This window comes from Pipra filicauda, unplaced genomic scaffold (assembly GCF_003945595.2).
Source record: "Pipra filicauda isolate LSUMZ 115617 unplaced genomic scaffold, ASM394559v2 scaffold109_size3271384_pilon, whole genome shotgun sequence".
NCBI classification, from domain to species: domain Eukaryota; kingdom Metazoa; phylum Chordata; class Aves; order Passeriformes; family Pipridae; genus Pipra; species Pipra filicauda.
In genome coordinates this window covers 2,121,600-2,136,318 of record NW_024103540.1, presented here as the reverse complement: position 1 = coordinate 2,136,318, position 14,719 = coordinate 2,121,600, and the positions used below count along the sequence as shown (strand labels likewise).

At 45.4% G+C, this 14,719-nt stretch overlaps 1 protein-coding gene across 6 annotated transcripts in view; it reads left to right on the top strand.

The window, feature by feature from the left end:
- Positions 1-3,761: 3,761 nt before the first annotated feature.
- Positions 3,762-14,719, top strand: part of SHLD1 (shieldin complex subunit 1) — a 38,394-nt gene continuing 27,436 nt past the window's right edge. The window contains exons 1-5 of one of the 6 annotated variants that reach the window (XM_039381280.1): positions 3,762-3,984; positions 4,400-4,479; positions 5,180-5,293; positions 5,831-6,043; positions 7,194-7,363. In XM_039381280.1, coding sequence (XP_039237214.1) covers positions 7,201-7,363 — 163 coding nt within the window. In that variant the 5' untranslated portion in view covers positions 3,762-3,984; positions 4,400-4,479; positions 5,180-5,293; positions 5,831-6,043; positions 7,194-7,200. Of the gene's footprint in view, positions 3,985-4,036; positions 4,269-4,310; positions 4,480-5,179; positions 5,294-5,830; positions 6,044-7,147; positions 7,364-14,719 lie in introns of those variants that run through there. The other 5 variants (XM_039381279.1, XM_027717479.2, XM_039381267.1 and 2 more) reach the window with 5 other exon arrangements.

The window sequence follows — 14,719 nt, the reverse complement described above, 5'->3', positions numbered from 1 at the left end:
TGAAAGAAAAAAAAAATTGGCTCCTGCTTGTACTGGAATATCCCCAACCTTCACATGGTCAAGCCTCTGCCACAGAAGCCTACTTTTTAAAGAGGGAGCAATTTTCTCTTGAAATTACAAAATTTCAAGACAATGTATTAATATGTGAATTGGCTACCATGACTTAATGTTTAGTTTAGAAGTGACATCTTAAAAAGTTAGCTAATGCTGGCAGGCCACAGCAAGAGATTAATTTAAAAAAAAAAAAAAAAGTCAATTTACTGGCATGTGGTACAGCAGAAAATAATATTTGGTCTTTGAAATTTCCTGTACATCAGGTGTTGACTGCAGCACGCGAAAGGCTTAAACTCCTAGTTACTGAAGGAGGAAGCAAAAAGCATAACTTGTCTTATGGCCAGGGAAGAGAAGACCAAGAATGTTTTTGGGTGCCTGGCTGACCCACTTTTTTTAATGCAGATGACTGCTTGCTGCTCATAAACTTCACCTGTCTTGAAGAGAAGTGCAGTGATCAGAATACAGTTTATGGGGTTGGAACAACTTGGTAGATGTCTACTTGACTGTGCATGAGAAAGACAAGTAGCTTATATGTTGACCTTAGCGTTAACCAGGAACCTGAATCAGCAGTAAGTTCTCTGTGATAGCTCAGTCCAAACTCTGTAAGGCATTAGCCCTGCAGTCATTGCTGTTTGGAGATAGTAATGACGAGGAGGGGTATTTTAGTTTAAGGGGAACTGACCCTTTAGAGGGAGGTTTGCTGGTTTGAATGTGATTGCCTTTGATGTGACAGAACATGAAACACACAATGTCTTCTTACGTGGTCCTGAAAACTTAACTTTGGCAAATTTGGAGAGACTATAATACTCTTCATCTGATCAGCTAACGTGGCTGGATAAATCAATGAGTTTTTGGGTAACCAACCCCCCTTTTTTTTAAATACAGCTTTTATGTCTTTTGCCTCTGCAGCTGAGATGCACTTTCCATCCTGTTACTATGGTGTGCACACAAAGGACAAAACTATAGGTGAAGGAATGATGATCATGCAAAAAGTCACTTGAGAATGCCAGGGGCCCTGCCTTTTTGGGATAGTGGGGTTGTGGAAAAGAGCTTTTCTTCCAGTCTTCCTCTGCATTTTGCTATTTGCAGTGTCGCCAGCAAACCTCACTCGTCTGGAAGGAGTGGAGATGAGTTGCTGTTTCTCATCTCAAGGGTTTGAAGAGCTGTTTCTCACACTGGATTGCCTGAAGTCTATAAACAGTCATTCCTAGTGTAACCGCAAGAGTCTTTTCCAGAGCAAAAGCCACTAAAGCACTGTCTGCAATGTTTTGGGAGAACTTCAGAATGGGAATTCAGTACAGCCTAATCCACCATCTGTTTTAGTAACAGTGTCTAGAGTTGAGAAGTAAAACGCATTCAAATAATAGATTTAAATATACTGATATTCTTTCGGTTTTCAGAACAAAGGACTAGTTCACTGTGAGGAGTGAACTCGAAACACTGAAGTATACAGACTACAAACTTTGGTTTAATCATCTCCATTAATCAACAATCTTTGTAAATTCAACAGTGAGAAAATCAACCTTGTTCATGTTTCCTTCAGCCCACTTCCTGGATTAGCTTCCATTCAGCTGTTACTCTGTTTCCATGTATTAAATTAACTTCTAGCTATTGTGAATGAAAGAAATAAGTAAGACTTACACCCTGTGGAGTGACAATGGGAAAGGCCTGAAAAGAACATGAACTTGCAAGTTTTGCTGTTTGTGAAGACAGACTTTTTTTCTTCATGTTATGTATTAAGTATTTAAGATGGGAAGTTGGCAGGCACACATTAGCTTCAATGACATGAAATTGTACAGCTTAAGACTCTGTCCCTGAGGCTGTCAACGCTCTGAAAGCTCCCAATGCAACACTCAGAAGATGTATTTCCTTTCCCCCACGTGTGACTCTCGGTATTTTGATCTTTGGTAAATGTCAAGTGTGGGGTTTAATTCTGCATTTCCTGGTTCTCACGTACCTTCCGCTTTAACCAAATTCACACATGGCTCCTGCTGTAGTTTTCACGTGTCCTAACAATAACACACTGATAAAAAACACCATAGTACACACATAGATACTTGACCTAAATACTGTAGGCAAACAATCTTTTTGCTGATAATGCAGTTCATAAGGAATAAAGGTAAAGAGTGTAGATTACAGTGGGGGGGGGGTCAGGGAAGTGCGCTGCTCTATCAGGAGGGTGCAGGACCTCTTCGTTCTGGTGAGGGACGGAAATTAAGTAAGTTCAAAGATTTGGTTGTCCACCTAATAGAAACTGGTAAGCTGTATTATGTTTGTTAATAAGCACTGTGGCTTCCGTGTCAGTTCTGCTTGCTGGAGCTTCTTGCTTTTTCAGGACCCAGTGGTGTTCCCCAGACAGAGCTTTTCTAATGACAGAGACTTGGCATGATCCAGTGGGGTGAAGTCACAGAGGTGGCTGGTTTCTGGATGCTGTAATATTGCACGTGCTCCCATAGCTAAATAAAGCAGATCTGCTGATGTTTTGCATTCCACAGCTCAGCTCCAGCTCTACTCCCTGCATGGAAATGAAATGCTGGGGTACTACCTTCCAGGTCACAGAACTCCCCCAGAGGGATGGGTTGTTCTTGGGGACAAACACAAATGGCAAGAAGTAGCCTAGCAGTAGAGCAGTGTCTGGGTTACAGCTCAGGATGTAGCTAGGTTTGCATCTCTACTTGTGCAGTGAGCCCAAATGCCCAGGTCTGACTCGATAGAAGTCATAAGGGCAAAGCAGTCACAGCTTCTGTGCCTTAAGCACAGACTCAGAGGTTCTCCCTGTGTGAACCTTTCCCAGCTCAAGCCAGCTCACCTGGAAGAAAAAAGAAGCCCTCTTGGCAGCCGCAGGACTTCAAGTTTATTTTATTTCCTCCTAAACACATCAGTTTGCCATCAGTAACTCTGCAGTCCAAAGGCTCTTGGAAAAAACTCCCAGCTCATTCCGAGTCTTACTGTCGGCATGCATGCCAAAGAGCTGAGACAGCTTCCCCCTGGCAGCACTTCTGTCAGGCAGGTCGGCCAGCAGCTTTCCTCCCGGCTGCCTGCCCAGACCATAGAAGGGCTGATCCTTGACCTCTGCCAGCGTTGGTGTCCTGGGATGTCTGTCTGTGCCATGCACACTCTGTCAGGCGGCACAGCAACATATTCTCTTTGCTGGAAAAGTATCCAGCGTGTGTCCCCAAGTACTCATTGCACCCCCGTGAAGAGGGTCAGGATGTCTGCGTCACTCCCCCACGACTGCCACTGGGCTCCTCCTCACCACGCCTGTCGTGCCTGTGGCAGCACTCACAGATAGTGCCACGTGCCAAAGTGATGTGATGCCCCAAACTCATTGTGGTTTGTGTCCCACTTCTCAGTAGGGCTTGCGAAGCTTCCAATCTGCTGCCTGTTAAACTCCTCAGCGCCACGTGGGAGAACGAGTGAGAGAACATCCTTGGTGTGCAACAGCCGTAGACAGGCCTCACATTTCCTTCGTGAGCTCCGTAAGCCCCCGGAGGAAGGCTCACAGCCCACCCAACTGCTTGTGCTCCGAGAGGGGATTGCGCTGGTTTTTCCCACGATGTTTCCACCCCGCAGCACCAGCACGGCCCCACGTCCAGCCCCGCTCAGGGCTTTCCCAGCCCGCGCCTTGGTGCGGCCGCGGTGTTAAAACAAACGACCAAGCTCTGAGCAGCCCCAGAAGAAACCCCATGTGCCAGGCACGGCGTGGTGCCGCTGCCGCCTCACCATAGCCCCTCCCCTTTGAATGCAGAGTAACAAAGCCCAGTTAACCGCGCTTTGAGGAAAACCTGACTGGAAACACCTCGGCATCCAGCCGCCCCCCTTCCCACACCGCAGCGCCGGGGGGGCGGACCCGCCGCCTGCGCAGACGCTCCCGCGGGTCCGGGAGGTGCCGCATCTGCCGCTGCCGCCCGGGGCCGTGTCCGCGCCCGGGTTCGTGTCCCCCTGGGCTTCGCCGGCCCCGCAGTGCCCTGCCCGGGCCGTCCGGGCGCGCCTGCCCGCGGCCAAGAGGCTCCTGCCCGCTTCACTTCGGGCTCGGAGCGAGAGGGCCCTCGCTGGGCCCCGCCGCGGAGTGGAGGGCCTGAGGCGGGCTGTGGAAGCACGGCCCTACCCGGGACAGCCCTGCCGTGCTTTTGGCTTTCCCCTTATCACCCTCGGAGACGTGTGGCTGCCCTTGGGGCGCTGCAGCTGCGTTTCTCCTCGGGGACTGGTGAGGGGTGGGCACAGCGGCCGGGGCGAGGCCGCGGGGTGCTCCGGCGTTGGGGGGGCCTGGCTCGGCCTGTGTTGCTCTTGTTGTCCTCCACTGCCAAGGGAGCGGTTGTTGAAATAATTCCGTGTCTGCCTGCAGGAAAAGGGGAGAGAAAGGACACCGGGAGGAAGAGAACCCCCTCACCTGCATCCGCCCAAACCAGCTGAGCGGGGCAGTGGGTAAGGCCAGCGCCTCGCACCCCGCCTGTAATCCACTGCACTTTCCGGGTGTGCTGCCAGCCGGGAAGGCTTGTGCAGGACTGGTGGCATGCCTTTGGGTAATGCCTGGTAGCATTTCCACCGTTTGAGGGTGGCCCAGAGGAAAATCCGGTTTCCTCCTGAAACTACTCCTCGTTGCTCGCTGAAAATAATTGTGGTAATGGCAGAGGGTGGCAAACAGGATTTGGGTTTTGTGAGCCTGTGGTTTACTCTACAGGGTGGGTTATGTGGCCCTCTTAAAACACGTTTCCTGGTTGAGGTTTGACACAGCACAAGCTATCCGTTGACATCAAGGCACTCTGAGATAAACCTGTTGGGGAAATACCGCTCTCCACAGGAGGGAGGGAAGGTTGCCAGCTTTAATTTGCTTCTCTGCCTATCTGGCGGCTTCTTGTAAAGAAACTCTTGACTTTATTTCTAGAATAGACCAACCCTTTTCCAGGAGATCTCCACTGCTGTCAAAAGCATTCCAGGGCCTTACTAGATGTGCTGTTTCTGATTCCTGTGAAAACTTTTCTTCTGTGCCAGACCCAAGAAACAGGGGTGTACGTGATGACTGACTGTTGACATCGGCTGGCATATGTACTTTGAAAGGTCACACTGTCCATCAGCCAAATCAGCTGATGTGAAGCATCTAACTGACCTGTTTGTTTCATTCCAGGAAGATGGGATTGACAAACCATGAAGGAATAATGAGGGAATCCTGAAGCAGTAACAGTGTTTGCTCCTGGACTCTGCCCAAGGGGACTGTTTGCATATCAGTGCTCTTAACCAGGTATGGCACAGAGATAATAGTGCCTTTCTTTCATATGCCTGAAGGCCCAGGGCTGAGCCTATTCTCTCAAACAGGTCTCACCATCACTTTTGGGAGTAGGACTGCTGTGTACTTGACCTAGGAGATCTAGAGGGAGCTGATCCAGGGGAAAACTCTTTTTTTTTTTTTTTTAATACAGCTGGTTTGTTTTATTTAAACCTGATCAAAACATGGTTGCACATGTTGTTAGTCCTGTTGTGGCAAGACAAGGAAGGAGACCAGCACAGCAGCTGACAGAGACAGCCAGGACTACTGCAGCCCCATCAATGACAGTCTGGTATCACACCAGCAGCTCCTGTTGCTGTAATTTGCTACTTACCCTTGGAGAGAGAGAATTCATTGGAGTTTTGGTGTGGGTTTTTTGGGGTTTTTTTGGTTGTTTTTTTTTTTCCAGACCAGTGACTGAATAGGCAGTTCTCTAAAATATGCTTGTACTTAAAAAGTAGCACACATCATGAACACAATATGTGAGGAAAGTTTCTCCTTCCTTATGCGCAGATTGTTTGTGTTTTGGGACTTGAAGAGCAAGGGAGGAGAAGCTTCCTTCTGCAATGACTGATCTAGGGAAGAGGGTTGTGTACTTTGTTTTGGTTTTAACCTTCCACTCCCTTTTCCTTGGAAACTTCCTGTGAATACATGGACCTTGTCCCTCCAAGGCAAGGCAGCTGCTCTTCTCTGGTATTACAGCCAACATTGCCAATCTCTTCATCAGTGAGTTGATCAGCATTTTGAAAGGTCAGAGGTGCATCTTAGCTGAAAGTTTACTCAACACAGAAACACTTGAGGAATGGTGGGGGGTTTGTGGTTTTTTTTTTGTTTTTTTAAATCTTCTCATGGGGGTATTAACTTTATTTTCCAGTACTAATCCTTGCGGGGGATTTCTTTGCCCTCTGGGCCTGTAACATTCCTTACTGATAATAACCCCAAGACAAGAATTTGTCCTCTTCTTTTATAGAAGAGAAGATAAATGTGAGCCTGCGGGGTCACAGGCCGTTTTCTGACCACTGGATCTGGTTCCTCTGTCCTGTCACTCTTTACTGAAATAGAAGGAGCTCCTGCCCTCCCAAGTTTTTGCATTTCACTTCTCTTCTGCCCCAGACACTTGTGTGACTGTGCTTGGAGCTGCTGGATTGGAACACTTTAGTTTCATCCTCTCCAGAAGAGTTGCCCATCCGCTGCGGCGCTTGATGTGGAGCTGAGTGGTATCAGCCCTGTCCTGCTCTCCACCCAGCTGTGTGTTCTTGCCCTCTGTAGTGGTAGATGAGTTGAGGACGCTTGACAGAAGGATGTTGGGGTGTGGGGGTGCCTCAACCAAAGCTTTCCAAAGTGTTTTACACAGGGTATACAACATAGCTGCCCGAGTGTCTCCACACCAGGAGGTCTTTGCCATCCCTGTGAGACTGAGACTACCAAGTTTTAAGATGCTCTTTCTTTCTGCCAGTGAACATAGTCAAGAGGAGTGGGTTTAACTTGGGACTTCTGGAAGTGTCAGTAGAAAGGGACCCTGTAGAACATATTTCCTTCTGAATTGCCCACATAGTGTACCATGGAGGGCATATACTCCGTGGCTTCCTAGTTTTGGGGCCTGTGTCTGTACTTCTGGGAAGCCTCTAAGAAAGCCAGGTTTATTGTGGACTCCTAGTTATCCTACTTAGGGCTGAGGGCTGTTGTCTCTGGGATTTGCTGTTTTTCTTTCTTTACATCTTTAAATTTGCGCTTCTCTTTTTAAATGAAATATAATTGTGCTAAAACAATTTCTCACAGCTCATAAAGTGGTACAAAAATGCCAAATCATTTGTGTTGACTTCTGCTTAGGTTTTCATGCTGTAAAAACCCAGCTCAGTTGCATTTATGTCTGCAGTGGGACCATGGAAGGAACAGAGATGTCACCAAGTGTTAACTCAGAGGAGAGCAGTGTGTTGGACCTTCCGTCTGTTTGTGACCTGGCAGAGCTCTTTGTGCCTCCACGCAGCACTGAAAACACTGAGGAACTTTATCGTTCTGTGGATGCTTTTCCCTCTCTGCCCACAGGTAACAGCTTCTGTTTCTCCCCATGCTCTTTCTTTAGCCGGTTCAGGCAGTGTGTTGTGTGACTAGGTAACTGCAGTCTGGTACTGGTGCAGCTGCCTGTTTTAAAACACAGTTTAGCAAAAGTACAGTCTGTTCAAGCTCCCCAGATACAGTGTGGCTGATGAGACACAGAAGAGGAGTTCAGAGGATACTCTCAGCTGCTAATGTTTTTACAACACTCTTTCTTCATGTGTAATGTGTTCTCAGAAGGAGTTACTTGAACTAATCCACAGAGCAGTCGTTCAGACATCAGCAGGAAATAATGTCACATATTACCATAGTCAGTAAGAAGTTTTTAAACTTTTCCTTATCTTCTTCATGTGCTCATCATGTATCTTCCAGTCATGAACTCAGGATGTGGCCTCTGTAGCCCATTACTTTAAAATTATAACTGAATGTTTGCTTATGCTAATGACGTGAGTGTGATGAGAACTTCATCATTTCAACTCCTGGTAAGCAGCAGTTTCCTCACTTGAAAGAGGGCTGATTCCAGCAGAAATATCATTTTAGGTCAGCCACTACTGCCCATTCTTGGGAGTAGTGGTGTATCTGAGATGATAAGCTGACACATGCTCAGTCCTACAGCCCTCAGGCCAGTCAGCTTGAGTACATGGCAAGAAAGGTGAAATCGAAATGCTCTGGCCCGGTGACACTTCTTGCCTTATATTCATGCTGTCTTGGGATGAAGGTTGTATATTTAATATATTTAACATATTAAATATATATTATATATTAATTATATTTAATATTGGGGAGGGAAATAAATTCTGGTCAGCAAATAATGTGTGGAGAGGATTTGTCAAGACACCTGAGCAAGTGAAACATCACTGATGACATTTCTGGTTGCTTTAAAATCTTAAGTAGTGTAAAAGTAGAATTTAGTTCCTTCTTACTCTGACACTGGGTGGTCTGCTTCCAAGAAGCTAGCTTGGAATCTGACAGGTGAGTTTTTTCAGTGGGAATTCCACAATTTTTGCATGCTAAACAGGCAAGCAGTGGGATCTACCAACTAATGAGCTCTGTTGATGTTGACTACTTGCCTGTGCAGTTGTCTTCACCAGCAGGTGTGGGACATCCATAACTGTAATGAAATCTGCAAACAGTAAATACCAAGCCTTGCTTTGGTTTTGCTGTGCAGACCAGGAATTCACACATCTTATGTTAATAATGATGAAAATCTTCTGCTCTTAACCTCTACTTTAAACCATGATACCTATCACATTCCATGATCCACGTTGCATTAGAGCAATAGGGCCTCTGTTTTGAGGTTTTGCTTTATTTTTTGTGCATGAGTGCAATGACCATCACTATGAGGAATGCCCTGAGCAAGCCTTTTCCTCTGTTGTGGGAGAGGAGGATGGAGAAGTTCCTCTGACAGTGAGACAGGCTCGAAGGCATTTGTTTACTCAGATTTCACAAGCCCTGTGGTGCAGGTATGAAGAAATTCTGGGAGCTGTGAGGCAGTTCCTGCAGTGTGTTGCACAGGCACCATTTAGTGTGGCTCAGGACAAGTGGACCTGATTGCTCTGTGGAATGGGGTGCACAGAAGAACTGCATGACCAGTTAGCAGTCCTAAGAGTGTTCTCAGGCTTAGTGGAAGTGACATATGTGGAAATGACAGCACTGGGCAAATCATTAATGGTGCATGTGTGGAATATGAAGCTCAGTCTCAAGGTATGCTGAGAGGCCACATCCTGCCTCCTTGCTGTCTCCAGCACCCCCTGATATCAGTGTGGATTCCAGCTGTGCTGAGGAGGGCAGATTAGGCCCATGAACCCTCTCCTTTTTTGCTTGTTTTAGAGATTGCTCACAACTGAAACCAGTTGGAAATAACTGTGGGATGCATACTGTACAATGGTTCCTTACTCTGTGCTCCTGGGATTGAAATAACCAAGTATCACAGCATAACCAGTTCATGCTCTGAACATCTTGGTTCCTGTCTCCTTGTAACAGCAGCAAACCAATATACATACTCTCTTGAACTCTCTCTTTTGATGCAACTTCAGCTTTGTAAGCTACTGAGTTTGGTCAGTGTGGCAGAAGAGGCAGGAGGAGGCTTTTAAAATTAATCTGCCTGTGTCAGATGTTCTTGGACAAGCAAGTTCTGTCAAATGTATCTTGGGAAAGGAAGCTCCTTTACTTGTTTGTTTTCTCGTGAGACACTGAGAACTGCTGCTGTGACACAATGTGAGCGAGGAGAGCAGGAGTGGCTATAGGTTATGTGACCAGAAGATTGCATCCTGGGGCTTGGGCAGGACGGATGGTGAGTCTTCCCATCAAACTTTAAAGGTTTCTGTTAGGGGTGAGGATCTTCCTTAATGATTCAAAAACATTTCCTCTGGGAACGTGACAGCTTCCTTAGGAAAGGAACAGACTGACGGGACAGGCTGTGTTTTCTGACATCTGCTGCTGAACTGGACTGAGACTGACTAAGATACCCTGCCATCAGTGCCTCAGGAGATGGAAGTGGTTATGGGGGTATTCCCAGTGTCTGAGTCACTCTTAATAGGTCTTATTAGCCTAAAGAGGCTCCATCACTGGTAATAGAAGATAGTACCCATTAGCCATGAAAACAGGGCTTTCTGGCAGCAGGCATCCCTGGGCAAGAAAACAAGTAGTGCTGTAGGAATGCTACTAAATCTCGAAGTTCTGTATAAGTGAGTGGTTTTATGATTTGTGTGGAAATGAGGGTTCTACTCTTGCAACCTTTAGCTTGTTGTCATAGTGAGTTTAAGTGTGTAAGTGGTGAGAAAATGGAATTGGATCAGTGGACCTTTCAGTGTGCTTTATCTTTTTTTACCCCGTAATGGAAAATAGTTTTTAAAAATAAATTGTTTATTGTTTTTTTAATCTACATCACTCAGTTGCAGAGTTCAGCAGGAACATCTTACTACTTCCTCTGGATTAAGAAAAATTGCCAGCAAAAGTTCTTACTTGGCAGGCAGCACTCAGGTGTGTGTGTGGGAAAGCCTTAAATTATTCAGTTTAATATTTCAAAAGAAGCTAATAATGGTTGTTTCCAAAACAAATAAATCACTCACAGTGTAACTTTTCATTTAGGGCACTGAACCAGAGGGTACCAGGGACAGTGGAAACATAATATTTGCCTGGAAAATTAGCAACCTAAAAAACTGTAGAGAATAGGCGACAGATGTGCTCTACAAGTTGATTCAGACAAGGTTCTGGCCTCTACCCATGCGCTGTGATCAGCCAGAATTGAGTTTGTCAGTGCAGCCCTGGAGTAATTCTGCTGAGTTTGGAGGCAGCATTTGAGAGCTCAGCTGTGGAACCACACTTGGGAGGCTCCTGTGTGAAGCATGGTCAAAGCTCAGTCCCATCTGCCTCCATGGCCCTTGCCTAGGGCTGATGATCTTGGGGAGATGGGTCTCCTTGTTTGCCCTGTAGCTTCTGCCTTAATCGCTTTTTCTTTGTTATGAAAAGTAATTAAAAAGCTGTGTCCTTAGGAAAATGGATGGGTAGACAGGGTCAGCCAGTGGAGGAAAATGGGGTGGGTGCCACAAGAACAGAGAAAATAAGAGGAATGTGTCTTGGTTTGAAAACCTCCACAGGATGACAGTAGGAGAGGAAGGATGATGCTGGAGAGATGGGGTGGTAAAGGAGCACAGAGTTTACCATGGGCTTGAAGAGACCTGCAATTATCTAAAAGCTGGCTAGCTTTTTTAAAAAAAAGCAAAATGAATTAAAGCCAGTTTGGGAGGATAGAGGTGTTCAACCTTTAGTTGCCTCTCCAAAAGCGCTGCTTCTCTTCCTGTAGTTTTCTTCTAGTTTGAGCCCAGGCTTACCTGTAGTTGTTTTCCGTGGACTTCCCTGACCTCTCTAATGCAGTGAGAATCCTAGGCTGCCTCTGACTGTGCTTATTATTCCTGGTCAATCCTTAGTGTTGGTACATAGGTGGCCACATGAGAAGTCAGCTCAGGGAATTGGCCCAGCTTTCTGGGCAGCCACGTGAATATTTGTGTGGCTGAGATGGGGACAGCTCCTCTTTCAGGCAGCAGCACAAGTACAGCCAAGATACAGTGTCTGCAACATGTCCTCCCTTTCACAGGGGGTTACAGTCTTTGCAGGATGGTGGTTTCTGAAAGAAGTAGTGCTAAAGTATTAATCACTTTTCCCTTTGTGTAGCCAGGCTGTAGGTTCTTTCTGATCAATTGTGAGGGTTTTGTAGGCTTTCTTCAAAAATAGTTCATGTGGAATAAGTTGTGAGAGCTTGGGGAAAATGGAACAGACTCAGTGGCTTCAGGCAAATCAGTGAGCCTGGGCCATGGCACTGCTACTGAAATTGCCATTCAAATCAAGAGGACCGAGCACAAGATTATCCCAGTTTAAAAGTAAAAGCCATCATGATTTTTGGAGTGTTCTGTTTGCTTTCTGGGTTTTCAGTCAACCAAGCTTCTATGTAAAAACAAAACAGAGATTATCAACCTGTTGCCACAGAACTTACATGCCTGGTTTTGTGGTGGGTTGGTGTGTCTTTTATTAGGAACTGGGGAGCGGTGCTAATGTTGGTACATGTGTTCTGACTTGTCCTTAAATGCTTTCTCCTGTTTGCCACGTCTGCTGGCCTGTCAGCAGTTGCTTAATGTGTTCTGCAGAAATGGGTTATGTTTACTTTAGAAGTCTGGCGTGGCCCGTGCTTTTTCTGTTGCGGGAGTTCACGAGTCCACAAGTGCTGACGTAAAGGGAGAAAATGAAAGGAGTGGACTTTGGCATGTCAGCAGCAACCTTTCCAAGGTTGACACTTGATGGGTGCTTGGAGGTTCAGTTCAGCCCAGAACTCAAGTGTTCATTACTTGGTATAGAAATTATAGCTTGGCCATCTGAGCTACCAAAAGTTGCAAAGTTTCCAAAATGGCTTTTTGTCTGGCCATGCTGAAGACAACCTGAAGGCTAAAGACCTTTATATACAGTCTCTTTAAGAAGTCTCTGTAACTTTGTAAATCCAAAATGTGCGTGATACTTTATTTTAAATCACTTTCAGACTGAGGCGAAGCTGAGCTAGAAAGGCTTGTACTTCCACTCTGGGCTGCCATGGTTAGGTACAGAAACTTCTCATCGTTTCCCTTTACCAGAAAGATATAGATCACACTAAGAATATTTTACTCTTTGGCTCTATTTGAAGTGGAGGGTGCTGTACAAAGGTGCTTTGTGGTGATGTGAAGAGTCTCCTTTGAGTGCAGGAAGTTAACATGCTCTCCCACTTGGAAACTCACTTCAGTTTGAACTCTGGTCCCAAACAACATCAGAATTAATAATTATTTTTTTTTAACCAATCAATTGGTTTGAAATTGGTTAAGCACGGTGCTTAACTGCCTTGGCCTTGATGAAGAACGTGGTCCCTGTTCTGGGAATTAGAGGATTTTAATTGATTTTGGTTTGTTTCCTGCTGCCCTCTAGTGCTCAATGTTACCTATTTCTGATTCAATGCTTAGGGGACTGGCGTTTCGTGGTTCTTTTCAGCCAGTGCTGGTGATGTCTGTCACTGTACAGAGCTCAGTCTTCTGTCAGTATACTGCTGTTGAGAAATCCTGCTAAATGACCCCCAAAGCTGACGTGGGAATAAATCTGAGGAGTGTTGGCTGCTCATTGTTTGCTGCGTGGATCTTGGCATAAGGTTGCTAATGTTGCCTGATGGTGAAATATTTGTTTTTACCTGGGAACAGCCAGATAATACTTCTATCTGTCACAGTTACAGCTGTGCTGGGATATAATTTTGCTATGGAAATGAAGAGTCTTTAAATATTGATTATGTTATACTTTTTTGGGGCGTGAGTGTAAATTTTTTAGTCTGTCTGAAAGTTCTGGTTTTAGTGGTTTTTATCACTGATACTGGTATAAACATCCAGTTATTTGTCGAAGTGGGTGTTTTGTTTAGCTTGTCAAAACCAAAGAAGCACCTATTTTCAAGTGAATGTATTTGTTTTGGTTTTTTAATTGATGATTTTTAGTCAAGTACATGCTCAAATGTGAGGAAAATACTAGATTTTTCTTAGACTCCAGTCTTATCAAGAGGAAAAAGAAAGGTAAAATGTTCCAAATGCTAATAATTTTGTATAGATGGTGTTATCCAGTGGGGCAGTGGGCTTGAAATTATGCAGCTCCACTGAAGTTATGGGCAGGCTCTTTGGCCAGGTAACTACATGGCTCTGGTGAGTTTGGCATCGTAAACTCTCCGTATCTGTGTGGCTTGGTTGTGTTGAATATTGAATGAAGCTGCAAGGTAGAATTCATGCTACCTTACGTAAAGGAATGCAGGGAAACTGCACAGCACACAAAACAAAGCAGCTGGCACCACTGGGTCACTGAAAGTCTTACGTATTTTGTAAAATGTTACATAAAGCATCCAGCCAAAAATAAATCCTAGAAGAGAAACGGGCAGTGCTTTATTTTTCACAGTGTGAGGAAGAAAACTAGTCCTATTTTAGGAGAATTAGAGCACTTACATACATCAGTAAGGGAAAAAATGAGACGTGACCTTGCCTCTTAGGCTTTAATGCTTCAGAGCACCTCTCTGTTCTATGAAAGTGAACAGTTTGTTGCCCAGCTCTGTTCCTTATAGCATTATTGTGGCTCTGTGCAAAAGTGCTAAAGTGCCAATAGAAAGGGTATGGGTTGAATGAAAGTGCAGGATTCATCAAAGGAAATTAAACTGTCAGTGAGGTTGAGGGAGAGGCCAGGAATCCTGTGCAAAATGGGTTCTGTTGTTTAATCATTAGCTAGTAGGTTTGGGTTAGTTTTGTCATTATTTTGGAGCTGAGAAGCTCTAGGAGCAGTCCCTGATATAACTGTGGGGCTGGAAGAGATTGGGAAGATGGATAGCAATGACATCTCCATTGACGTAGAGAATATTTTGTAGGTGTGTGGGAGCTGAGCAGCATTCCTTCTTTACCCGTCGCCTTGGGTTACCATGTTATCTTCAGTACGTTTCCTCTTTTTCAGACAAGTTACATTTTTACATGCTGAATTTCTGAATAGCCTTCCGTAGATGTACTTCTTACCACTGAGTGACTATGCTCAGCGTGATCGTGTTGTTTAGATCCAGGTATCCATAAAATTTCACCAAGCAGTGTGCAGAGGGCTGGGAGAATGTCCTCTGCTTTCCTGGTGTAGTGGTGATTTTGGGTGCATTTGTGTGCAGTACGAGACGATAGTTACTGTTTTTTCTGCCAGGCTTCTTTGCAGACTCTGCAGGAGGGCCCTTTTGCAGGAAGACAGACTTTCCTTCTCTGCTGTGTTCTTTCGCAACTTTGAGAATCTCTCTTCAGAGACTCACGGGAGAGGGTTTCATAAAGTGACCCT